A 26131-nucleotide genomic window follows, 5' to 3' on the forward strand; every position below is an offset into this window, starting at 1 on the left:
TCAGGGTTTTCAGGTAGTCCCAGAATTTTTACATTGTCTCTCCTGATTCTATTTTCCAGGTCAGTTGCTTTTCCAATAAGATATTTCACATTATCTTCCATTTTTCCAATCTTCACGCTATGTTCTGTGATATCTGTCTTTCTCATAAAGTCCTTAGCGTCCATCTGTACCATTCCAGTTTTGAAAGATCTATTTTCTTCAGTGAGCTTTTGAATCTCCTTTTCCATTTGGCTAATTCTGCTTTTGAAAGCATTCTTCTCCTCATTGGCCTTTTGAACCTCTTTTGCCAATTGAGTTAGGCTAGTTTTCAAGGTGTTAATTTCTTCAACATTTTTTTGGTTCTCCTTTAGCAGGGAGCTGATCTGCCTTTCATGCTTCTCTTTCATCCCTCTCATTTCTCTTCCCAGTTTTTCCTCCACCTCTCCAACTTGACGTTCAAAATTCTTTTTGAGTTCTTCCATGGCCTGAGCCCATTGGGTGGGCTGGGACACAGAATCCTTGATTTCTGTGTCTTTGCCTGATGGTAAGCATTGTTCTTCCTCGTCAGAAAGGAAGGGAGGAAATGTCTGTTCTCCAAGAAAGTACCCTTCAATAGTTTTATTTCTTTTCCCTTTTCTGGGCATTCTCCCGAGCCAGTGACGTGACCTCTGAATATTCTCCTCACACCCACCTCGCCTCCTGGTCCTCCCAGCCAGCGTTTGGGGACTGGGATTCAAATGCTGCTTCCCGCCTTAGGGCTTTTGGCGGGGGCAGGGCTGCTATTCAGTGTGAGAATTAAGTTCAGATGGTCAGGTTGGGGCAGGGCTGCCTCTCAGGCACAGTTCCCTCAGGGGGTTTATGCACAGACCTTCCACAATGGATCCAGGCTCCCGCCTGCTTGGGGAGCCCCTGTCTGCAGCCGCCTCTCAGCTTCTATCTCCCGGGGGGGTCCGAGCCATGGGGGTACCCCACTCCCCTCTCGACCCGCCAAAGAGACTCTCTCACCGACCCTCGTCACCTGTGGATGGGGGGACTTGTGCCACTGCTGGAGATCCCGTCCCTAAAGCCTGCTCGGATCTGTACCTCTTGGAGCTGCGGCCGCCGCAGGTCTGGGCTGGGCTCCGTGTCTGCAGCACGACGGGCCTTTTGCGAGAGGTTTGCAGGTCCCTCTGTGGGTGGAGGGACCCTCGTGGCCGCAGGATATCACATCCCCGTAGCCCGTTCGGATCTTTTTCTCACGGTGTCGCGGCCGCTGCAGGGCTGCACTCAGCTCCCAGTCCCGGCGCCCAGTCCACAGCGCGAAGGACCCCCCGCAAGAGGTTTGCAGGTCTCTCCGGAACAGAAATCTCCCTCGCTCCAATATTCCGTGGCCTCTGGGTGCAGAATTCACCGTGGGTTGGTCCCCTCTAGCCATTCTGTGGGTTGTGGGTTCGGAGCTATGTGTATGTGCGTCTTTCTACTCCGCCATCTTGGCTCCACCCCCCCAGTATTTTTTCCATATTTGTTAAAAATGCTGAATGCCCCTTTTGTTGAAATACCAAATTGCTCTGTTTGAGAAGTAAGCTCTTTTCCTAATATTTTCTGGGAAAAGGATCATTCATGTTACAATTATTGTGAACAAGCCTTCAGTAAAACTTCTGCTAGCCTCCACCAAAGCAGTGAGTATAGGAGTCGATTTAGAACTACAACAGACCTTAGAGATCATAATAATCCATTCCCTTCCCCCCCCACACACACAAATTTTACAGACAACTTAACTAAGGACTGAAAAGCTCCTAACGTCACAAAGGTAGGATATAGCAGAGCAGGGCAATTTGAACACAACTCTAAAGTTTGCAGCTGTGGGGAAAATTGATTGCTTTGTCTGAATGTCTCCCTACATGGCTGAGAGACCAGGCTTGTTGCTTGGAGACCAGATTTGTTTAACACTTAACTTAGAATTCCAGGTATTGCTGGCCAAAACAGTCTTCCAGGGAGCACAAGACTGATGCATGGAAAATAAGAAGTTTTCTCCCATTATACATCTCTAGCAACTCACACGTCTTATCTGAAAACTGCCTCTGTGCTGGCTGATCAGACACGTGTTTGTCACTTTGTTTGAACTCTATGTAATGTACAACTTCCAGACAGAGGGAGGTTGGGTCACCCCTTTTCTGCTCTTCCCCTCTGCCAGATGACTTAATAAACTTCCTTCTAAATTATTTCAGTTCTGGGTTTGTTCTCTACCAACACAGCAGCACCTCATCACTAATGAAGAAGCACTTCCTCCAAATGTATTTGGGAGACAGTGACCTATGCTGCTCTGACTTCTTCCGAAACTGAGAAGGAGCAGTTCTGAGTTAGAGCTTCAATTTAATAAGTATTTATATATTTTTTCTCAAATATTTTATTTCCCCCCCAAAATACATGTAAAAACAATTTTTAACATTCATTGTTTTTTGTTTTGTTTTGTTTTGAGTTCCAAATTCTGTCCCTTCCTCCTCTCCCTCTTTGAGAGGGTAAGCAATACTATATGTTACACACATTCAATCGTGTAAAACATTTCCATACTGGCCATTTTGTGGGACAAACCTCAAAATTTAAAAAAAGAAAAGTGAAAAATTGTACACTTACATCTGCATTCAGACTATCAGTTTTTTTCTCTGGAGGCAGATAGCATTTTTCATCATGAGTCTTTTGGGATTGTCTTGGAACATTGTATTGATGAGAACAGCTAAGTCATTCACAGTTGTTCATCATACAGTGTAGCTATTACTTTCTATAAGGTTCTCCTGGTTTGCTCACTTCTCTTCGTGTCAGTTCATGTAAGTCTTTTCCTGATTTTTCTGAAATCAGCCTGCTCATCATCAATATTCCATTACAATCATATACCCCATGTTCAGTCATTCCCCATCATGGGCATTCCTTCTATTTCCAATCCTTAGCCACCACAGAAAGAGCTGCTATAAAGATTTTTGTACAAATAGATTCTTTTCCTTTTTAAATCTCTTTGGGATTCAGACCTAGTAATGGTATTGTTGGATCAAAGGGTATGCACAGTTTTATAGCCCTTTGGACATTAGTTCCAAATTGTTCTCCAGATTAGTTGAATTAATTCACAACTCCACTAATAGTGTTCCAATCTTCACAAATCCCTTCCAACATTTACCATTTTCCTTTTCTGTCATATTAGCCAATGTGATAATGTGAGGTGACATCTCAGAGTTGTTTTAATTTCCATTTTGCTAATCAACAGTGATTTAGAGCATTTTTTCATGACTATATATACCTTTGATCTTTGTACTTCCTGTTCACAGCCTTTGACCATTTATCAGTTGGGAAATGACTTATAAATTTGACTCAGTTCTCTATATATTTGAGAAACTGAGGCCTTTATCAGAGAAACCTGATGTCAAAATTTTTTCATTTTCTGCTTTTCTTCTCATTTTGGTTGCATTGGTTTAGTTTTTGCAAAGCCTTCTTAATTTTATATAATCAAAATTATCCATTTTACATTTTATGTTCTCTCTCATTTGGTCCTAAGTTCTTCCCTTATCCATAGATCTAACAGGTAAACTATTCCATCCTCTTCTAATTTGCTTATGGTATCACTTTTTATGTCTAAATCATGTACCCATTTTTGCTTTATCTTGGTATACAGTATGAGATGTTGGTCTACACCTAGTTTGTCACAGTTTTCCAGTTTCCCAGCAGTTTTTGTTCCAAAAGCTTGTATCTTTGGGTTTACCAAACACTAAATTACTATGGTCACTTACTATAATGCATTATGTATCTAGCCTATTCCTCCACTCTACTTTCTAGTCAGTACGAGATTGTTTTGATTACCCTTTTGTAATTGTTTGAAATCTGGTACTGCAAGGCCACCTTCCTTCACATTTTTTTTCATTGATACTGAATATTGATATATTTCACTGATATTGATAATGAGTTGATATAAGAATATCCTTGATATTCTTGACCTTTTGTTTTTCCAGATGAATTTTATTTTTTTTCTACTTTTATAAAATAATTTTTGGATAGTTTAATTGGTATGGCACTGAATAAGTAATTTAGGCAAAATTATAATTTTTATTATATTGGCTCAACCTACCCATGAGCAATTAATATCTTTCAAATTGCTATATCTGACTGTGTGAAGTGTTTTGTAGTTGTGTTCATATAGACTCATATGAGTCAGGTAGACTCCCCAATATGTTATATCATGTAGTTAAAAATGGAAATTCTCTATCTCTCGCTGTGCTGGAGGATTTTATTGGTAATATATAGAAATGCTAATGATCCAGGTGGGTTTATTTTTTATCCTGCAATTTTGCTAAAGCTGTTAATTATTTCAGTTAGTTTATTAGTGGATTCTGTAAGTGTACCATTATATCTACAAAGAATGATAATTTTGCTTCCTAATTGCCTATTCTAATTCCTTCAATTTCTTCTTCTTCTCTTCTTGCTCTAGCTAGCATTTCTAGTACAAAACTGAACAACAATATTGCTTCATCCCTGATCTTACTATGAAGGCTTTTAACTTATACCCATTACAGATGTTTGCTGATGGTAAAAAGCATTTATTACACATTTATATACACTGCTCCACTTCACACATTCTACAGTCACTAACTTCCTTCTCCTTATGGACTATATATGGTTAGAGGCAACTCAGTGATGCAGGATATAAGTACGCTGATAGTTCTAAATTCAAATCTGACTTCAGACACTCACTGTGCACCGTCAGCTTCAGTTTCTTCACCTGTAACATGAGGATAACAATAACACCTATTTCCTAGGGCTGTTAAGATAAAAGGAAGTAATATGTACGAAGTATTTTGTAAACTTTAAAATACTGTATAAACACTATCATAATCCTCCATCTTCCTTCTATGTGTCTTTGCACTGGCTGTCCCCCATGACTAAAGTGCATATCCTCCTGACCTCCATCTTTCAGAATCTTTTGTTTCCTTGGAAGAATCACTACTGTTTACATCAGTGGTTCCCCATTTAGTGGTTTGAGAATCCCTACAGAGCTCTCAAAGATGATCCAAAGTGGTACCTTAAGCAATAAATGACCAACTGTTTCAAATACATTCTCTAATTTCAGGCACATATGTTTTTTATATAATTATATAATATAAATTTTAATTCGGAGATTTTGGGGACAAAAATTATCATTTTAGTTATTATAAACCCTTAATGAATAAGTCTAAAAGAATATTGTGACCAGTATATTAAATTACCCTGGGAGTTCACTCCTTGAATCTCCACTGCCTAACCATGACTAGAACATAGTAACAAATACTTAATAAATGCTTATTCATTGACTGATTATGTGTCAAAACATTATGTGCATGTATTGGATGGAGGAGGGAGGGATAAGAAAGGAGTAGAAGAAAGTCATCAAATTTTAAAAAACAAAATAAATTTTAATTCATTTTCATGTTTAAAAATACATAGCATTTTGGAGGAATAACAAAAAATCAGAGACCTTGTCAAAGTTTAAGTTGAAAATCACTGGTCTAAAGGAGTCACAGAAGGAATCAATGGAGAGAAGAGATGAATATAGGAATGAATACAGATTTTCTTCTTGTATGAAGCATGTAATCTTTGACTAGAAGGGATTTTGGAGGTCATTCAACATTCCCTCACTATGCAAGGATATTCAAAGGCAACCTTGGATACTGAGACCAGTCATTGTTTATTTATGTGAGGTGCTCTTTTTGTATATAGGAGAAAATAGGGAAGGAAGATCCCAGGATTCACTACACTAGACTTGAAAATGGAGAATAAAGTTAGAATCCCAAAGAAATTATTTCCAGCATTGACCTGACCTTGATTCTCTAGCCTAGCAGCTTTCCAAGGTAAAGTCATTTCATTTATCTTGGGGCCATCAGGTTTTATTTGCAAACAGACTATTTAAACCACTTAACTACTTAGTAGTTGCCAGGAAATTATGTCTTCAGTTAATTAATCTCCAAACATAAAAACCTACTTATCATCCCCCTCAGTTAGGCTTCAGAACTGCCTACCAGCAATCTTCACATAGACCCTAAGAAAGTCTGATTAATAAAGACTGTTACTACCAGATACTTTTTCTTAGACTCAAGCTCTTACCCTCTTCTAAGAATAATTTCTACTGCTGTTATTAACCAGTGAATTTGATTGTAGAGTATAAGAGAATTATGAGTCAAGCACAGAAGACTTTCCTAATGTCAACCAAAGGCGAGAAGTTTCAACCTAAAAATATATTCAAGTCTTACAACTAATTTGGCCATTATACTAAGAATATAGATAATCAATAAAAGGCCAAAACACTAAAAATATTCAGTGTGAATAGGCACATTTTTAGGCAGCATGAGAACAGAGAGTCAACCCTAGAAGCTGGAAGACCTGGGTTTAAATCCTGCCTTTGATATCTATTAGTTGTGTGACCTGACCAGTTATTTAGCTACTAAGTCTGCAGGTAATTCTCTTAAGACTTGAAGGTGCAGTTACCCTTCTATATCAGTGAAATGAAGTTCCACATATTCATGAAATCACACATCTTGATGTTTACCTCCCCTCCTCCTACAAATCAATTTATAGACTGTGTTTTGCAGTGACAACTTTTTCTAAAGGTTCAGATTACATTACCCCCAGTACTTACTCATTATCTCTTGGCTAACAAAGGAGGTGTGTGGATCCTTACCACAAAAGGGGTCCTACAAATAGGAGTTTTCCTGTGCCTATCAGTCTCTCCCTTCCCTGGCTCTTCCATATCCAAAACACAGAGAGCATACCACCAGCAAGTGAATCTTTGCATTCACTTGCAACACCAAAGTTTTCATAAGTACAGAATGTACTCAAAGACCTCCAGAAGATTAAGGGATTACTATTCAACAAGCTTTACCAAGGGAAAAAAAAATGAAGTATTTTTTTCTGCCAAGCTGAGCAACAGGTTTTGGTGTCTCACTGGGAAGCCCTAAGATGTCCCTGGATAAGATCTTGGACTCTGGACAAAATAATTTCATTTGAACTGCTGCAGTCTTCAGGTCCATAGGGTGGTTCTATGGTCAGGACCCCAGCAACGCAGAGGGTGCTTTGTGACTCTCCCTGTTCAGTGATGGGAATGTGATTCTTCTCCAGCCAGGACTTCAAGCTGATCTTCCTTTTTTCCAGGTCCTCAGGGTTGTAGGCCTGACTCTCTTCTGGCATAAACATATGCATCAGTTTCTCTCTCACTTCCTGGTTGTCTTCATTCAAAGTTTCAACAGTCTGCACAGCATGTCCCATGACTCCAGTGACAGCCACGGTGCCATCTTCAAGAAAATTCACAAGGACGATACTTTGGGATGAGAGAAAATACACAGCAAGGGAATGAACAAAGACTTACAGGCCTCCTAACTGGGGAGGATACAAGTTAATAACCCAGAATTAAACAGCAGAGAAAAGGGAAACAAGCTACACCATCCCCGACATACCACCTGTTGAAATGCTTTCCATCTTCATGAAACAGAAAAAATGATCAACTATGAATGATTTAGCTCTTCCCAGCAATACAATGATCCAAGACAATTCCAAAGAGACTAATGATAAAAAATGCTATCCACATCCAGAGAAAGAACCAATAGAGTCTGAATCAGATTGAAGCATATTTTCCTCTTTATTTTTTTGTGTTTTTTGGGAGGGAGTCTGTCTTCTTTTACATTACTTATGTGGAAATATGTTTTGCTTGATTGCACATGTATAACCTCTATCAAACTGTTTATCGTATCAGGGAGGGGGAGAAAGAAAGAAGGGAGGGAGACAATTTGAAAATCAAAATTTTAAAAACTGAATGTTGAAAAGTGTTTTTACATATAATTGGGGGAAAAAATTATTTTTTAAATGACACAGAAGTTCATTCAACCAACAAGTATTTATATTAGTTGCCTATAATATGCATGGTAGTGTTCAAAATGTCTACTCTTACACAACCAAAGTCTAATTAGTTCACATGATACAAAACCAGGGGTTTAAAAGACAGAAACAGGAATCATTCTGGGTTCCATCCAACTGACTGGATGACCCTCAACAATTAACTTTCAGTTTCCTAAGCCTATTTTAAAATGGGATAAATGTTTATAAAGAGATGCTGCGGTTTAGCACGTAAATATAATAAATTCAACATGATTAGGAATATAGGATTTGCTTGTTCCACAAAGCCTTGTATGTCACTTTAAAATCAACTTTAAACAAAATGAAAAGATATATGCTGGTCTCCCAGCTCTGAATGCCTAAGGCAGGCTAGTTCTAGCTACTTCTGTTTCCCAAGCTCTCCCAAGTTGGAAGAGTTATGCCTAATGAAGATCACTTATCTACTATGAGAAAAATGTTTGTGACTGATGAGGGTCATCAAAATTCTACATGGCTTAGAGCAACTGCCAGGAAAATGAATGCTCTTGTAAGTCACTAACAGACATTTATTAAATGCCTCCTTCACAGAAGGCACAATGTACCAGGAAAAGAAAGATGATAACCACTGTCTAACACCGCATTTTCAGCTTGAATTTTAATATACAGTCATGCTAATATTCCTTATGGATGAGAAGAAGAGGGAGAGTAGGAATAAAGTTAAAAAACTCAGCACCCTGACTGCAAAGAGATAACAAGTCACACCATACTCACTTGGCAGAGACTGGGTCTGTTGTTAAAACCCATCCTTTATATTCATTCTTCTCACTGGCTATCACTCTGACTTCTTTATATACAAAGTCTTGCCATTCTAATGGGCTTTTCTTCATCCATTCACTCATGGTCATCAGCTAGAACAATTCAAATAGCAACTAGTTCAGATTTTAGAAATGAAGGCCATGTAAGATGACTCTGTATATTTATTGTGCCCACTCAAGGCCCCAAGGACATCAGGGAATCACCATAAGTTCTAAAGCAATTTAAAAACCAATGTGCTGAATTCCTGGCAGAACTGGATTAAAATATAACTGGGAAATGTTTAACAAAATAAATTTAAAAAACGAACATAGGTAATATAAATTTGTGATCTAAACCAGCATGAAGCCTACTAGAATTTTCTTCTATTTGTCTGACACTATTAGGTAAGAATTTAAGGGGTCTACAGCCCCGTTCTAGAGGAAGAGGTTTAGTCTCTACCCTTAAGCCGCAAATAATTGAGGCGGACAACACAGAAACATGAGGAAGTGGGAGAACAATTATAAAAGAACATTGTGAGCCAGCACAACCGGATCCCAGAGACTTAGGCTCTAATACCAGCTCTCAGGATTCCTAGCGTCCTTCAAGTCTCAGCTCAACTGCCAACTTCCACAAAAGGTGTTTACTGATGCCCCCTCCGCCAAACTACCCTGCATTTACTTTGTGTATCCTTATAAACACAGCTCCCTTCTTAAGCATACGAGCCCTCAGAGATAGGGGCATTTCAATCTTCTTGTAGGCGTATCTTCCAAGCTAACACACAGTAGATTGCCCCCTTGAAAGGGGCACCACCTCCTTCACGGTCACCGGACGTGCAGCACGTTTCTGCCGGGGTCAGCGATCCAGGTTTTATTGTCAGCAGCGCGAGGAGTTGGAATCGGCCATCCGGGGGTGCGGGGCCGCACGTGGCCCTCGAGGTCCTCCGTGCGGCACTCTGACAAGTCCAGACCCGCACCGGAGGACCTGGAGGGCCGCGGGGCCCCACTCCGCGCCTGCCGGGCAGTCAGCCAACGGGCGCTTGTTAAGCGCCACTTGTGTGCCAGGCACTCCGGCCGGAGGGTCAGTACCCGGCCTCACGCCAAGGACTGCCCACGTCGAAGCCCCGCTGAGGGCAGGAGGAGGCGGCACGCGGTGAGACAGGGCTCAGAGACCTCGGACCCTCCGCCCAGGCCGGGTGACCCTGGGGGAGTCACTTAGCCGCCAGGTGCCTCAGTCCACCGGTCAATACCGTGGGGATAATAACGCACCTACCTGAGGGGAGGGGGGGCAGAGGCGGGATCGGTAAAGCACTTTCAACGTAACCCCAACGCTAGCCACTAACAGGGGCTGTCTTCCCCGCCCCGCCGCTCCGGCCCCGCGCTGCCCGGCCCCGCGCTGCCCCCAGGCCTGCCCGAAGCCGCGCTCCCCGCCGCGCGCTCCCCGCCGCAGGCGGGCGAAGGGGCGCGAGCCTGCAGAGCGCGAGACCCCGCCGGGCGCACGCGCCAGCCGCTCTCAAGCGCTCCGAGCGGAGACCAGCGTGCTTCGCTCTGCCTTCGCACTTCCTTTACCCAGGATCCTCTGTTTTGTAGTCCTACGCCTCCCAGAAGGCCGAGAACGAAGCCGAGTGGGGTCGGGCAGGGCGGGCCCGCGTGCGCCCCCCCAGGGCACGTGGGGCTAAGGTTCTCCCGCGTCTAGTCTTTGGGACCGCATTTGGGGCTTTCTTGGCAGAGTAGGGCGGCGGTTTGCCATCTTCTTCTGCAGCTCATTTTACAGATGAGAGAACGAAGCGACTTGCCGGGGGTCCGCAGCGTCCGTGTCAGAGGCCTCCTCCCGCCGGGGCTCCGTCGCCGCAGCCACCTAGGGCCGGGAGGAACCTTCGGAGTAAATCGTTCAGGATATTCTTCCCACTCTGCGCTCCCCTCACCTTTATAGAGGAGGACTATGGCCCAGAGAAGGTGATGCAGGGGCACGGACCCGTGCCCTCGTTAAGACCCCGGGCTGGGGCCGGGCCCAGGGGCACCTACGAGTAGATTTTTTTTTCTAGGTCTGATGCTTAGTGTTTTGGGGGGGCTTAGGGTGAAGACGGAGGAAGATGACCAGTGTCCATGACCTCCGACCCCGCTACAGAGGTAAGCCAGGTGACTGCCCTTTACCTGCTCCAGGTGGGTATGGGTCCTTCCCTAATATGGTGGAAACGTGGTAAGTAAGCACTGTCATTTCGTGTGGTCGTGATGGACTAACAAGGCAGAAATCCCTCCATCACCTGGTCAGGTAACGAGACGTGCGGGGACGCAGGTGATCTCATCCCCACCGGCTTAACGAGCGCTTGCTGCCTTTGGATAAGAGAACCTGCAGTTTTGTCTAAAAGCACTCCTTTCCCATGGCAAAACTGTTGGACTGCTACTCCTCTCCAGCAAGGAAGGGGAAAGTCTTCTTATTCAACACCTAAATCCTGCCCCTTGCATTGCAAATATTCCTCCTGGATCCTCCTCTTTCTTTACCACTTCCTCTACTGTGAAATACTTCACTTTTCTAAATTTTTTTTTTTTTGGAATGCTGAGCTGATGGATTGTGTACTCTAAGCAGGCCCTAAGTGAATTGCTGTCATCTAAACTTCGGATTCTAAAGCAGATTCCTTAGCATGCTAATAGATCCCTTTGTCATTTGTTGAGCCACCGTCATCAAGCACTCCTCCCTCCGCCACCTATTTCCCCCCTCTCCCCTCAGGTAAGCCTACTTTCTTCCCAGAGGTGGAGAAAATCTATTAACCCTAGAAAAGCACAAGTGTCACCAATAAACAGCTTAAGTTTCTGTCGTTTCGGTTTGTTTTCTAAGGAGAAAAAGAACCTTGAATTTTACTAAAATAATTAGTCTTGGGATTTGGTTCTAAAATGTAGTATCTATGCCCAAAGGGCAATCAAACTGCACATACCCTTTGATCCAGCAATACCACCGCTAGGTCTGAATCCCAAAGACATCATTAAAAAAGGGGAAAAGACCTATGTGTATAAAAATATTTATAGTAGCTCTTTTTGTGGTGGCTAAGAATTGAAAATTGAGGTGATATACATCAATTGGGAAATGGCTGAGCAAGTTGTGGTATATGAATGTAATGGAATACCATTGTACTATAAGAAACAATAAGCAGGTAGACTTCAGAAAAACCTGAAAAGACATATATGAACTGATGAGTGAGGTGAGCAGAGCCAGGAGACGGTTGTACACAGTAACAGCAATATTGTTTGATGACTGACTTTGAAAGACGTAGCTCTTCTCAGCAACACAGTGGTCCAAGACAATTTCAAAAGACTCATGATGGAAAATACTATCCACATCCAAAGAAAGAACTCTGGGGGTCTGAATGCAGAAAGAAGTGTACTAGTTCACTTTTGGGGGTTGTTTAATTTTTTATTTTATTTTATTTTATGGTTTTTTCCTTTTGTTCTGTTTCTTCCTTTACAGCATGACTAATAAATATCTTTAGCATGATTGCACATATATAACCTCAGATTGCTTGCTTTCTTGAGGGGAGGGAGAAAAAATTGGAACTCAAATCTTATTTAAAAATGAATGCTGAAGCCTATCTTTACATGTAATTGGAAAAATAAAATACTATTTACAAAAATAAAATATAATATCAAAAAATCTTTTTGTGCCCACCCACAATTTTGTCGGTGGAAGGAGTTCCCAGGTGAGAGAACTACTTCTCAGAGTTGCCTAGGGGGACTAGGGGACTGAGATGTTAGGTGAATTGCTCAGGGTTACAAAGTGAAAAGGTGACTCCAAGGCCAGCTGTCCAGTCTCCCTGGGTGACTCAACAAAATAGAAACTTCATTAGTTAATTGAGTTTATTAATTGAGGAAAGAACAATCTGAATTGGTAGAGTTTTTTTAAACATTGTATTAAAAGCCTAACATTGAAATCAATTAAGCTTTACATTTAAATGAACAATTTTCAACATGAAATAGCAAAAACGCTTTCAGTCATTCTAAGTCCCCATCAGAATTTTTTGTTCATTCTCATTCTTTTTTATATGTTTTAATTAGTGTACTCTATACCTCTTATGCTGCTTTTTTCACTTTGCATTATTTTATAAAGGTCTTTCCATATTTATTTTTATTTAATTGGGTTGTGTACTATTCTTTTACAAACATTCCCAGCTGTTGAACATTTAAGTTGCTTCTTATTTTTTGCAATTAAAAAGCTGTTTTGAAAAACTTTTAACATTTTGCTTTTTGTCATTTTTAATAACATTTTCAGGAATAATGTATACTTAACATTAGAATTTTTGAGTCAGAATATTGTTTGTAACTTTTATTAGATACTGACAGTATTCTCCAGAAAGATTCTACAAGTTTACATTTCTACCAGCGGTACACGTATTTCTCCAGAATCACAGTATCCTTGCCAATTTGATGGGCATGTGTAGTGGTACCTTAAAAGTTGTATTAATCTGCACCTATTTGATTATTAGTAAAGTTGAGTATTTTTTCAAGTGGTTAACATTTTCTGATACTTCTTTTGAGAATTGTATGTTTCATGTCCTTTGTTCATTTATCTGTTGTGAACTGTTACCCAGTTACCTTTCGTAGTTCTGTGTATATTTTAGATGTCAAGTTTTTATCTTGTCATATTTGCCAAAAAATGACAGACTAATCACTTGAAAGGGATGTTCTAATGGGAATTCCTTTTGTGTATGGGTATGGTCAGATTAGATGACTGCTAAGGTCCCTTCCAACTCTCAAATTCAGCTGCCTTCAAAGAAAAGGATAGGGTGACCGAAAACATCCCCATGGCCCTCTGTCAGGTCAAAGGCACTGTTCTCTCTTCCCAGGATATGTGCTCCACCTCTTTACTTTGCAAAGAGTTTCCCTCTCCTTGAGTGAAATGTGGGCAAGAGTGCTGCTGTCCTGAATTAGCCTGGAGGCTTTGCTCTCTTTTCTACCTAGATAGAATGTTCTTTGAGGTCATCCCTGAAGCACTATTGCTAACAGCAGTGAGGAGACTGGTTTCCTCTTTTACATCAGCTCAGGGCAGATATCTTTTTTCTTAGAGAAGTGCAAGTGCTATATTGGTTGCTCTTTAAATTTCCTGGTCTGGGGCAAATTTCCCAACCTTAGGTCTCAGCCCTAGCTCTTCCTCTGCCTTAGAGGTCATCTATTCCAATCCCCTTACTTTTACAGATGAGAACACTGGAGCCTAGAGAGATGACATGCCTGATCTAAGACCACACCTGGTTCTTTTGACTCCAAATCCAGTGCTTTTTCTGATAATCTGGGCATTTGACAACCTATAGCTTCCAGGAGCAAATACAAAATGCTTTGTTTGGTATTCAAAGACCTCCATTACCTAGCTCACTTGTTCCCAGCCTTTTCAGCTTCAATCTAGTGACACTGACCTCTTTTATGTTTCATTAATAACACACTCTATTTTTCAGCTCCAGGCATTTTCTCTGGTTGTCCCCCAGAGCTGGAATGCTCTCCTTCCTTGTCTCTACCTACTTCTGACCTACCTCATTTCCTTTAACTCCCAACTAAAATTCCTCTTTTTACTGGAAGCCTTTCCAAACCCTCCTTAATTCTAGTGCTATCCCTGTTAGTTAACTTCCTATTAATCCTGTGTATCACTTGCTTTGAATATATGTTTTCATGCTGTCTCTCCCTGTGTGTCCCCCACCCACCCAGTACATTGTGAGCTCCTTGGGGACAGGGACTGTCTTTTGCCTCTTTTTGTATCCTCAGTGCTTAGCACAATGCGTGGCACACAGTAAATACTTAATAAATGTTTGATCGATTAATTGTGTCTTCTGTTTAAATTGAAAAAATAAAGCCCTGATGGGTCTCATCATTGGGAAAAAGTGCTGGTTAAGGAGGACTGGAAAGGGAAGAACATAGAATCCACCTGAATATACCAGTTCCTATTTCTTTGCTTGCCAAGAATTTTGATCCATCATGGATAATTTGTCAGTAGAAGAAATTCAGCTAAGAGCTCACCAGATGATTGATGAGTCCTTGGAAAGCAGAAGGAAAATCCCAGGTTTAACCATTGAGTCTTAGGATGCAGGCATCAAAACCATCACTATGCTAGATGAAAAAGAGGAAAAACTGAACCACATAGGAGATGTGGACCAAATAAACAAAGACATTAAAGAGATGGAGAAGACCTTAACACAGGCCGTTGTGGCCTTTGTGTTTGCCCTTGGAATAAGTCAACAAGTTTTCAGAGTGGTAAAGCCATTAAGGCAACATGGACTGAAGGCAGAGACTACTCACCTATAATGTGGTTTCTAAGCAGCCAAGTTGTATGACAGTCAGCCTTAGCAAAGAGCTGAAGAGGGAGCCAGTGGTAGAAACATAAAACAGATAACTAATGTTGCCAGAGAAGATGAAAAGGAAGAAAATTTGACTCAGGTGGGCAGTATCCTGAGGAACTTGAAAAAAAGGCTATAGAGAGGGACAATGAATGCGATTGACTCTCAGAACAGGCCAATAGGATTACTGAGAAGACTGATGTTAACAAAGGTTGCATTGACATTGCCAGTGCCAGAGCAAAGAAACTCGTTGACAGCTAAAGATGTTGCTGCTGCCTTCGTCTGGGAATTCTTTCATCTACAATTTCCTCCAGTTCCTTCTGACTCACCACCTTTCAGAGTTTGAAATGCTTTTGCCCCAACCCTCTCTAAACAAAAAGGTGGGAAGAAGTCAAAGGAGTGAAAGAGATCCCTACTAACTGGTTTCTAATTCTTGCTCTTTTACCTTGAGAGCAGATTGATATAAACCATTCAGTCTTCCCTGTGAGGCTCTCTTCCTCAATATACAGGTTGAGATTGTGTTGCAAACCTTAAAATTGTTGTACATCCTTCTTGTTCCACTTTAAGCAGACTCTTGCTTTCAGGATTTTCAAATATTACCAAAAAGACAGCATTGGAGGAGGGAGGGGAGTAGAGAGGAAATGTGAGGTTTGGGGGAATTATGTTGTTGTTGCTTCTATTATATCAGTAAAAGTGACATGGGCCCTAACACTGTGGAAAAGTTACAAAGAGAAAATGTTCTGTCACCTCCCATTCCCTTTGAAAATTTAAGTGAACTCAGTGACAATTTAAATAACTCTGGACAAGTACTTAACATGTCAATATAGAGCATCTTTTTATGAGGATTTAAGTTGTAGAATGTTTGCGTATCTGTCTAGTACTGGGGGTTCTCTACACAGACGAAATCACAGGTCAGGACCAAAAACAAAATAAAGTCCTTAAGGTAAGGGTGGTAAATAATCCACTGACTATTATTTGGATTTAGAGATTAAGATTTTTTTAAATCTTAAAATCTTAAAAATGAAGAACAGAAAAACTTTTTTTAAATAAAGGAACTAAATTTCTCTCCAAATGATTGCCATGTAGACATGCATTTTGTGATCCCAGTTCATGCTGCATCCTGTGGGAACACTTTTTTTGTGATTTAAAATAAATAATATTTATATAATGCCCCCACTACAAACCTGCATTCCCATTAATTTCAGTGTGAATATCATTTTGAGAAACTGTATGTAATTCACAGGTTAAACATTAACATTTCTTTAAAGACTGGCGAAGTCAGCAGAATGTATAGAGATTATATGAAAACCAGAATTGAATCAATATTGGGAAAATGATAAGCAAAATTTATATTTCAATAACAAAAGCAATAAAAATCATATGATTATCTCAATAAATACAGAAAAAAACTTTTGACAAAATATAACTCCCACTTTTAATAGAAACACTAGAAAGCATAGGAATCAATGGAACTTTCTTAAAATGATAAGAACTATTTATCTAAAACCAAGAGCAAAATTTATCTGTAGTGCAATGGGGATAAAATAGAAGTCTTTTCAATAAGATCAAAAGTGAAGTAAGGATGTCCTATATCAACATTGTTATTCAATATTGTACTAGACATGTTAGCTGTATCAACAAGAAAAGGAAAAGAAATTGAAGGAATAAGAATAGACAATATAAAATATTTGGGAATCTGCCTGCCAAAACATACCCAGGAACTGTATGAATACAATTACAAAACACTTTCCACACAAATAAAGACAGATACAAACAACTGTTGTGCTATAAGAAAGGATAAGCAAGATGCTTTTAGAAAAACCTGGGAAGATCTATATAAAGGGATCAAAGTGAAGTAAGCAGAACCAGGAGGTTATTGTATTCAGTGACAGCAATATTGTGTAATGATGAACTGTGAAACTTAGCTACTCAGATCAATACAATGATCCACAACAGTATCAAAGGACTCCTGATGATAAATGCTATCCACCTCCAGAGAGAACTGATGAACTCTGAGTGTAGATTGAAGCATATTTTTTTCATTTTATTTTTCTTGCTTTTTTTGCAACATGACTAATATGGAATTTTAAAAATTTTAATATTTTTCTTCAATTACATGTAAAAACAATTTTCAAGATTGATTTTTAAAATTGTCTCAAATTCTCTCCCTGTCTTCCTACCTCCCCTCATTGAGAAGGCAAACAATTTGATATAGGTTATACATGTGTAATAGTGCAAAATAAATTTCCCGTATATTTTGCATGACTTCTAATATAATGGGTATCATGGTGCTTGCTTTCTCAATGGATGAGAGAGGGGCTAGAAGGAGGGAGAGAATTTGGAACTCAAAATTTTTTTTAAATGAATGTATAAAATAAAAAGACAGTTCTTATATTCAGGAAGCTTACATACTAAAAGGGGGAGACAACACATATAAGATATGAATGGAGAGAGAAAGGTGATTTATTCTGAGAAGTCACAGGGATTGTGAGTGGATCCAGAGGGTGGCTCCACAGTTAACTGATAAGTTCAAATCAAAAACTTGGAACAGAAAGATAACAATCAGATTTTTATCATGATTAGACCACTTTGGGTACACTGAAAGCTTGCACGTTTTCCTAGCCTGAATTTTCCCTGAGATATACTGGATTAACACAATATTCAGTAATCTAAGAAAGCAACAGTTGGACCTAAGAAGAAAATAAAGCAAAACCAAGCACAGCCTAGCCATTCTTTCCAGAAGTGCACAAAGCCTGGCCTTAACACGAAGTCTGAAGTTAGGCTTAAAGAGTGGGTGAACATAGAAAAAAAAAGTATCCCATCATAAGAAACTATTATGATGACAGAGACCTTCAAAACACAAATTTAGAAAAAGACAATGACTTCAAAACATCTACAGGGAAAACCTCAAAGGAAAAAATATTGCTTTAGTACAAGTTCAAAAGTTCAACTAGAATTCTTGAAAGAGATATGCCAACAATCTTTTAAAAAGAACTAAAAATTATTTTACAAATGAAATGAGAATGCTAGAGGAAATAATTGAAAAAGTGAGTTCACTAAGGGGAAATTGAAGTAAGCTACAGAAAAAAGACTTGAAAGAGAGTTAACAGTTTAGCACAAGAGATACAAAAACTTAACACTGTTTAAAAATTAGAATGGACCAACTAAAAGTTAAGGATTCCATGAAGTAATAAGAAATGTTTAAAAAAAATCAAAGCACTAAGAAAATATTAGATATCTCATATCAAAAACACTTGACTTGAAAAACAGATCAAGGAAAGAAAATTTAAAAATCACTGGACTGCCTAAAATCTTGACCAAAAAGAGAGCCTATCTGGATCTCTTAGAACCACAAGGCAAAGTTAAAGATTCACCAGTCACTTCACAAAAGAAACACCAAAATAAAAATTCCCAGAAACATTATACCCCAAATCCAGAGCTTTCAGGTCAAAGAAAAAATGCTGCAAATAGAAAGAATTCAGATACTAAGGGACAAATGGTCAAGATCACACAAGATTTAGGAGCCACCATGATAAAGTAGAGATCTTGGCATGATATTCCAGAGAACAATATAAACTTACAAACAAGAATAACTTATCTAGAATATCTGAGCATAATCTTATAAGGGAAAAGAGACTTTTAATGAAATGAAAGACTTCCAAGCATTCCTGACTAAAGAACTGTATAGAAACTTTGAAATACAAACATAGGATTCAAGAGAAATCTCACTCACTCAGTTCTCACTCTTGAAGATGCCTGTGTTCTTTCAACCTTCTCATCCTGGAATAACTCCTGTAGCCCCTTTTCTCTGATTGGTCAGTTCTTCCTGAAACCTCCATTTCAAGGAAGTTCCCAAGCCAACCATATTTATGCTCAGCTCTTGCTCATCTCTGGACTTCTCTTTCCACCATACCTCTACATGAGTTCTTTCTCCTCTTCTTCCCTCTCCCCATCTCTTCAACTCCCTTTTATATATTGTCTTCCTCCATCAGAAGGTAAGCTCCTTCTCTTTTTGTGGTGGCAAAGAATTGGAAATTGAGATGCCTATCAATTAGGGAATGGCTGAACAAGTTGTGGTATATGAACGTTATGGAATATTTTTGTTCCATAAGAAATGATGAGCAGGTAGATTTCAGAAAAAACTGGAAAGACTTCCCTGAGCTGATGCTTAGTGAAGTGAGCAGAACCAGGAGAACACTGTACACAGTAACAACAGCATTGTGTGATGACCAACATTGTTAGACTTAGTTCTTCTTGGCCATGCAATGATCTAAGACGGTTCCAAAAGACTCATGATGGAAAATGCTGTCTACATCTGTCTGAAGTAAGAAAGTTCTGTTGTCCACATTCCTAGGTGATAAGGGTTGTGACCTAGCATGGACAGGTTAGAGGTCAGAAACTAATGCTCAGGCCCAAAGAGCTGTGTGAGAAAGGGCCTATCAGAGAGGAGATCATGGAGTCACATGGCCAGGGGACAGTATTGCAGGAGATCCAAAGTTAGGAAAACAGTACAAGAAGCCCCAACTTTCTGCACGTGTTGTAATCGTCCTGTAACCTTACTGGGGAGGCTACCCATCCATTCAAGGGGAATGGATGCAAAGATTAATAAAAGCTTACCTAATTTCACAACAGCTATTGTCCTTTGTTTAAGGTGAGCATGTTTCTCACTGTTGGGGGATTGTTAGATGGGCTCACTTCTAACAACATCCAAAGAACTATGATGTCTGAACACAGATCGACATACTATTTTCCCTTTTTCTTTTCTTTCTTATAGTTTTCCCTTTTTATTCTGATTCTTCTTTCACAACTTGACTAAGGTGGAAATATGTTTAATGTGATTGCACATGTATAGCCTATATCAGATTGCATACCATCTTGGGGAGGAGGAAGGGAAGAGGGGGAGGGAAAATTTAGAACTCAAAATTTTATAAAAGTGAATGTTGAAAACTAATAATAAATTTTTTTTTTTTAAAAAGGAGGTAAGCTCCTTGAGGGCAAGGACTGTATTTCTTTTTGCTTATATTCTCAGTGCCTGGCATATGAGAAACTCTTAACGTTTTTTAATTTGAAAAAAGAAAAGTGAGGGAAAGTCTGCATGTCAGGAAGATATTCAAAGTAGTACATAGTAAAGGAGGACCTGTTAGATTTGATGGGTTCTCACCAGTCAGGGTGAATCCTTCCTCCATACTTTAAAAGACATTAAACCTAGAACCTTGAAACAGACTCTCAAGTCACTATCACAAATTATTAAAGTAAGATTTTTAAAAATATTAAAACATTCAATTACATAATTCTTACAAAGAATAGTATTAATAAGAAAGTGAGGGAAAAGGGTTCTATATTCTTAAAAGTAAATAAACATTTTGAAAGCTTTTTATATCTTTTAATAGCAATTTTTGTGTATGTTTTATAATGTATATAATAGTACAATAGTAATGTGTATAACCTACAAATGAGTAAACATATATGAAGGGTATGTGCTCAGAAATTTTTTATTGATGAGTTGTGTGATCGAAAAAGCTTGGTGACCACTTCTCTAGTACTTATAGTCTAATTAGAGTATATATATAAGAAGCACTATAGCATAATGGAAATAGCAATGGACAAAAAGTCCAGAGACCTGTATATTTGATGTAACTTTGACACTAAATAACTGTGTGACTTTAGGCAAGCCATTTAAGCTCTTTGGGTTAAAATGTAAATGTGAAATGATGGTTAACTAGATCTTTAAGGTCCCTTCCAAACCTCAAATCTATGATGCTAAAATATACTCTCACATCAATTAAGTAACAGTCCAAGACACTCTTTAAATGCTGAAATGGAAACAGTACATAATACAATATTGTTCATAGGAGAGAAAGAATAGTTAATACTGTTCACCATGCCACCTTGAAGGCTATTTACTTCTTTTGTACCGATATTTGGGAATTTATTTGTTTTTAGGGCACAATAATAAAAACTTTTATTTATTTTTTGTTAAGTCTTGAAAAACTCCATAGTCTCATACAGTGACCACTAGTGTTAGTTGAAAAAGAAGAAGAAACCTTCCTATGACTAACAAAAACAAGATGATTGAATGGAATGGAATGAAATGAATGAATGGAAAAAGCATTTGTTAAGAACTACACACAAAGTATTATACTAATCTCTGGTGATATAAATACAAAAGTGAAAATAGTTCCAACTGTCAAAGAACTCACATTGAAATGGGGGAGAGAGCACACATAGGACATTTTAGCATGAAATCAGATGGAAAGGCCCCATGAAGCTTAGGGTATGGTAGAAAAGCAAATGGTAATGCATTTTCTTTAATGTAATTTCCACAGATAAAACCATATCTGTTTCTGATGTTGAACCATATGACAGTGCCAACAACTTTGGTGGCAATGAATTTCTTTTTCCAGTCTTTTTGCTATCATTATTAAATAAGTAAGGGTTGCAGGTTCACAGAAGCAGTTGGTTAGTCACATCTCCACAGAGACTGCCTCCTATCATAAGTGTTTTGGGGGGCTGGACTAGAAGTAGAACCAATGATCAGGGCAGTGCTGCCATTTTTAGGCCTCTTGGGCGTTTGATGGAAGTTGGTCAAGGGTTGGTGGTGGTGGTTTCAACCTTATCAAAAGAGTGGATCCCTTTTTCCCATAGTAATTGCCCCCCTCAATGATGGCAGCAGATGCCAGACTAAAAGCAGGGTAGGTGACCTGGTTCAGGGTTCTGGACTATCTCCATGAGAGTCTGAGGGGAGGTAGTGCTTGAGATAGTGATGGTGACTGAAATTTCCCAGGTTATATGGCAAGAGGAGGTTATCCCCTAAGAGTTCAAGGATGCCTCCATTGTCTATCTCTATAAGGGTAAAGGGAATATATTGTCCTGCAGCAATCACAGGGGGATCTCTCTCTTAGTCACTGCTGGCAAAATTCTTGCTAGAGTCCTCCTTAATAGGCTGATCCTTCACATGGAAGATGGGCATATACCCGAGAGCCAGTGTGGCTTCAGAAAGGGCTGAGGAACAGTCGATATGGTGTTTGCTGCCTGACAACTCCAGGAGAAATGCCAGGAGCAGAACAGAGGTCTGTACACAACATTTGTAGATCTGACCACTTTGACACTGTTAGTTGTGAGGGCTTATGGAAAATTATGTCAAAATTTGGTTGCCCAGAGAAGTTCATCAATATTGTATGTCAATTTCATGATGGCATGTTTGCCTGGGTTCTGGATAACGGACAAAGCTCTTGTGCCTTCCCAGTCACCAATGGAGTGAAACAGGCCTGTGTGCTTGCTCCCATGCTTTTTTAGCATGATTTCAACCATGTTGACAAATGCTTTCAATGAAGGTGAACATGACATCAAGGTCAACTACCATACTGATGGTAAGTTCTTCAATTTGAAAAGGCTACAAGCCAAGACCAAAGTGGAGGGAGTATTGGTGCATAATTTTCTGTTTGCAGATGATTGTGCACTCAATGTAGCCTCTGAAGCTGAGATGCAGCAAAGTATGGATCAATTCTCTGCTTCCTGTGCTAATTTTGGCCTAATAATTAACACCAAAGAAACACAGGTGCTCCATCAGCCACCACCACACCATCCATATGTGGAACCATCAGTTACAACAAATGGAGAAGTTTTGAATGCTGTGGATAAGTTCACTTACCTTGGTAGTGTACTTTCCAGGGATGTACACATTGACAATGAGTTTGATGCACACATTGCCAGAGCTAGCTCAGTGTTTGGGAGGCTCTAAAGAAAGGTTTGGGAGAGAAGTATTAGACTGACTACCAAACTGAAGGTCTATGGAGCCGTTGTGCTGACTTCATTGTTATATGCTTGTGAAACATGGACAGTCTACCAATACCGTGCTAGGAAACTGAATCGTTTCCTTGTGAACTGTCTTGGGAAGATTCTGAGGATCACCTGGCATGATAAGGTACCAGATACTGAAGTCCTTGCTCGAGCTGAACTGCCAAGTATTCAAACTATGCTTCAGAGAGCACAACTCCGATGGGCTGGCCACATTGTTCAAATGCAAAATGTACCCTTGCCAAAAAGACTATTATATAGAGAACTTGAATGGGGCAGGTGATCACATGGTGGCCAGAAGAAACGATAAAAGGACAGTCTCAAGGTCTCTCTCAATAACTTTGGATTTGACTGCAACATGGCAGACACTGGCACAGGACTGCTCAGCATGGTGTGCCCACATAAGGAAAGGTGCTGTGCTCTTTGAGCAAAGCAGAATTGAGACAGCACAAAGTAAATGCAGGATGAGCAAATTTGGGATATCCACCCCTAATATTCAAATGGACTATCTGTGCCCAACCTGTGGTAGAGCATTCCAAGCTTGTGTTGGTCTGATCAGCCACAGTTGGACACACCTAAATTTCACTGTACAGTGGTGATATCATTTTGGTCCTCTTCGAAGCCGAAGGACAACAACCAACCAGTAGGCATGGCTAGCTTTTTCTCCACAGGGTTTGCATCTCTGGATGATGGCTACAGGCTGGGCTGGAAGCAGAGTCAGGGATCTAGATGATACTGCTAATCCTAGGACTCCTGGTCCTACTTGTCAGTTAGTGATAAATGAGTGTCAGTTATCTGGATATATGAGGTATAAATCTTTTTAGATTGATGAAGACTTGTTCAAAGAAAAACATGTAAAACTCAAACTTTAGGAATGCTGTAATGCTAATGAGATTAAAGATCTTCCCCATCCATTAATAGGCCTGCCCATTAAGGGGAGTTTGATTAGGGGAGATTTATAGGAAGGCCCACACCTTTTGTTAATGAGGCACTGGTTCTCAGGGATTGTGATGCTCTCTGGCTCTGTAAAGTGTATAAATACTCTGAGGTTAGGTTTTACTTTGGTACTTACTCATTGGAAGTGTTTGTTTGGCCAGATGAGACTCTGGGTAGCCACTAAACAGCACTTCTTCCCCTTTGAAAACCCAGATGTTGGTGCTTCTCTATCTGGTAACTAGGTATGTGCGATCAGACAGTTGTCTGTCTGTTGATCTATCAGACAGTTGGAAGCCCTCTCTGTTGATTCTGATTTCTCTGTATTTTCTCTGAAGTCCAGGGTGCTGACTTTTTCCCCTAAACTAAGTGAGTGATATAGGTGCTTGATTTAATTGATTAACCCCTAAAAGTTGCCTTTCCTTTCAGAAAAGCAGATCAAAGAACCTGTACAGCAGATCCTTCTGTGTATGTCGGGGTCCTTGCTTTTACAGATGCTAACCATTAGGAATCAAGTGATTATAAAAAATTATAAGATTAATCACAAAAGATCCAGTCACTTTGACTGAATTAATCAAAGGTAAATTAGGTTTGAACAAGTCTTAAATCAATTTGAAAGGATCAGAGGAGTTTTAAATCTAGGTAAAAAAAGATGGCTCACATAGGAAATATCATGTGATTGATTAAAAATCAAATCTCTCCTCCTGGGCTTATATATGAAAGCAGCAAGCTTGTTCGGGGCCTGTGAGTCAAGTGAGAGATGAGTCCAGTACAGGAGTTGAGAATTCCAGAAAGCTGAGAGGGAATATAGTAGAGAGGAAAGAGCGCCTTCTTACTTCTTTCCTTTTCCCATGTTACCATGTTACCAGAGAAAATGGACTAGTAGGAGACAAGGCATCCATTAAGTAGTAGAGCGAGACATGCCAAGTTCAAACAGAAGGCATCCTGAGAAAGGCAATCTAGTATTCAGGGAGGGAACTGACCAGGTGAACTTCCAAAAGGCTTGGAGATCCCATCTCTTTTGGCAGTAGTGTCCACTGAAGCTGATAGCTCGAGCAGCAGTAGTCGATGGCAGCTTCTGCATCAGGAGCCAAGGGACATGCCAAGGATAAGCTAGACATGCAATTGGAAGTCAGCTTTAGGACTCTACAAGCCTCAACAGATAGCCACAACTTAGGAGTTCTCATCAAGAACTCTTTTTAGGTGGAAAAGGACTTCTAGTTACCACAAGCTCCAAGTTACCACTTTGCAACACAGATTCCTTCCACTCACATCACTATTAGTTTGAGCTCACTGTCCCCCTGGGACCTTGTGTGTGCAAGGGGAGAATGCATTCCCCAGTTTGGGGGTATTGATTCTGTAACAACTCTTTGTTACGCCATCAACTAGTTAAAGTTAGCTAAGGCTGTGAGAACCAGTGGGAAACAGTTTGAAGCTGTTGAGAGACAGTACAAACCTAGCTCCTCAGGTAGTACTGAAGACAGAACTTTTTCTAGAAAGCTGATTTGTTTATCATTGTGAGCATTTACAACTCAGAAATTGGCAAACTCTACAAATCAGTGCTAGATTTATTGTTGTATTGTCTAAACTTAAGAAAATGATAGAAAAATGTGAATAATGCAGATTAAATTTTAAAGTGTCTTGCAAGTTTCCCCTTCCCCCTCCCAGAAAGCTGGTTGTCAAATATTTACCAGTGTAATCTACCCTCAAGGTTACCCAGTAGAAAGAACCCTGAGAGAATAGTAGCAGCAGCTCCCCCCTTGCCACCTCTGAATGACAGTAAGGGTGAGGCTCCCCAGCGCTAGCATTTAAAGGAGAAGCACCTTCATTGTGTTGAACTGGGAGATAGGAGACCTAAGTTTGAGTCTTGACATTGTCATTGGTTAGATATATGACCTTGTCAACTCTTGCCGCCTCCTGAGCCCTGGTTCCTTATCTGAAAAGTGAGGGAAATGTAGTCCTGAAACATGAAAAATTACATTCTAACATTTCAGCACTAAATGGTTAACTTTCATGACTCTGCTACCACAGTAAGTTAAAGAAATACCAATGGCTTCAACACTGACTTATTTCATACTTTTAGGGATAATGGATTACAAACAAAATATAACGCATTCTGTAAGTTTATTAATTTCTTCTCAAGGGCATCAGCATTTCTTTGTGTAGAGGTCATATTTTTCCAGAACCAGCAACTTTCCTTTATATATTCTATAGGTAACTACAGATATATTGTTTTCTTATTTCAAGACTCAGCTCAAATATCACTTCTATAAGAAGCCTTTCCTGCCTTCCAGCTGCTAGTGCCCTCCCTCCCAAACTACCTTATATTTAACTACTTAGCATTTAGTTATTCTGAATACTTAAAAACTTGTCATCCCCACTGCTAAAACGTAAAACTCTTTATAAGAATGGATTGTTTGTTCTCTGGTCTATGTTCCAGCACTTAGCACAGGTGCTTCC

At 39.8% G+C, this 26131-nt stretch overlaps 1 protein-coding gene and 1 pseudogene across 2 annotated transcripts; one reads left to right on the forward strand and one right to left on the reverse strand.

The window, feature by feature from the left end:
- Window positions 1–5364: 5364 nt before the first annotated feature.
- On the reverse strand, window positions 5365–10076 carry GEMIN6 (gem nuclear organelle associated protein 6). 2 transcript variants are annotated; one of them, XM_072635829.1, is made up of 3 exons: window positions 9904–10076; window positions 8611–8747; window positions 5365–7288 (listed from the first exon to the last, which is right to left on the reverse strand). In XM_072635829.1, the coding sequence occupies exons 2-3, from the start codon at window positions 8742–8744 to the stop codon at window positions 6913–6915; spliced, it is 510 nt and encodes a 169-aa protein (XP_072491930.1). In that variant the 5' UTR covers window positions 8745–8747; window positions 9904–10076; the 3' UTR covers window positions 5365–6912. The 2 variants fall into 2 exon arrangements, with proteins under 2 accessions (XP_072491930.1, XP_072491929.1); XM_072635828.1 differs by lacking the exon at window positions 9904–10076 and adding an exon at window positions 9313–9514.
- Window positions 10077–10220: 144 nt separating this feature from the next.
- LOC140521113 (synaptosomal-associated protein 23 pseudogene) lies at window positions 10221–26131 on the forward strand (annotated as a pseudogene).

The sequence above is a fragment of the Notamacropus eugenii genome, chromosome 1, assembly GCF_028372415.1.
Source record: "Notamacropus eugenii isolate mMacEug1 chromosome 1, mMacEug1.pri_v2, whole genome shotgun sequence".
Taxonomy (NCBI): domain Eukaryota; kingdom Metazoa; phylum Chordata; class Mammalia; order Diprotodontia; family Macropodidae; genus Notamacropus; species Notamacropus eugenii.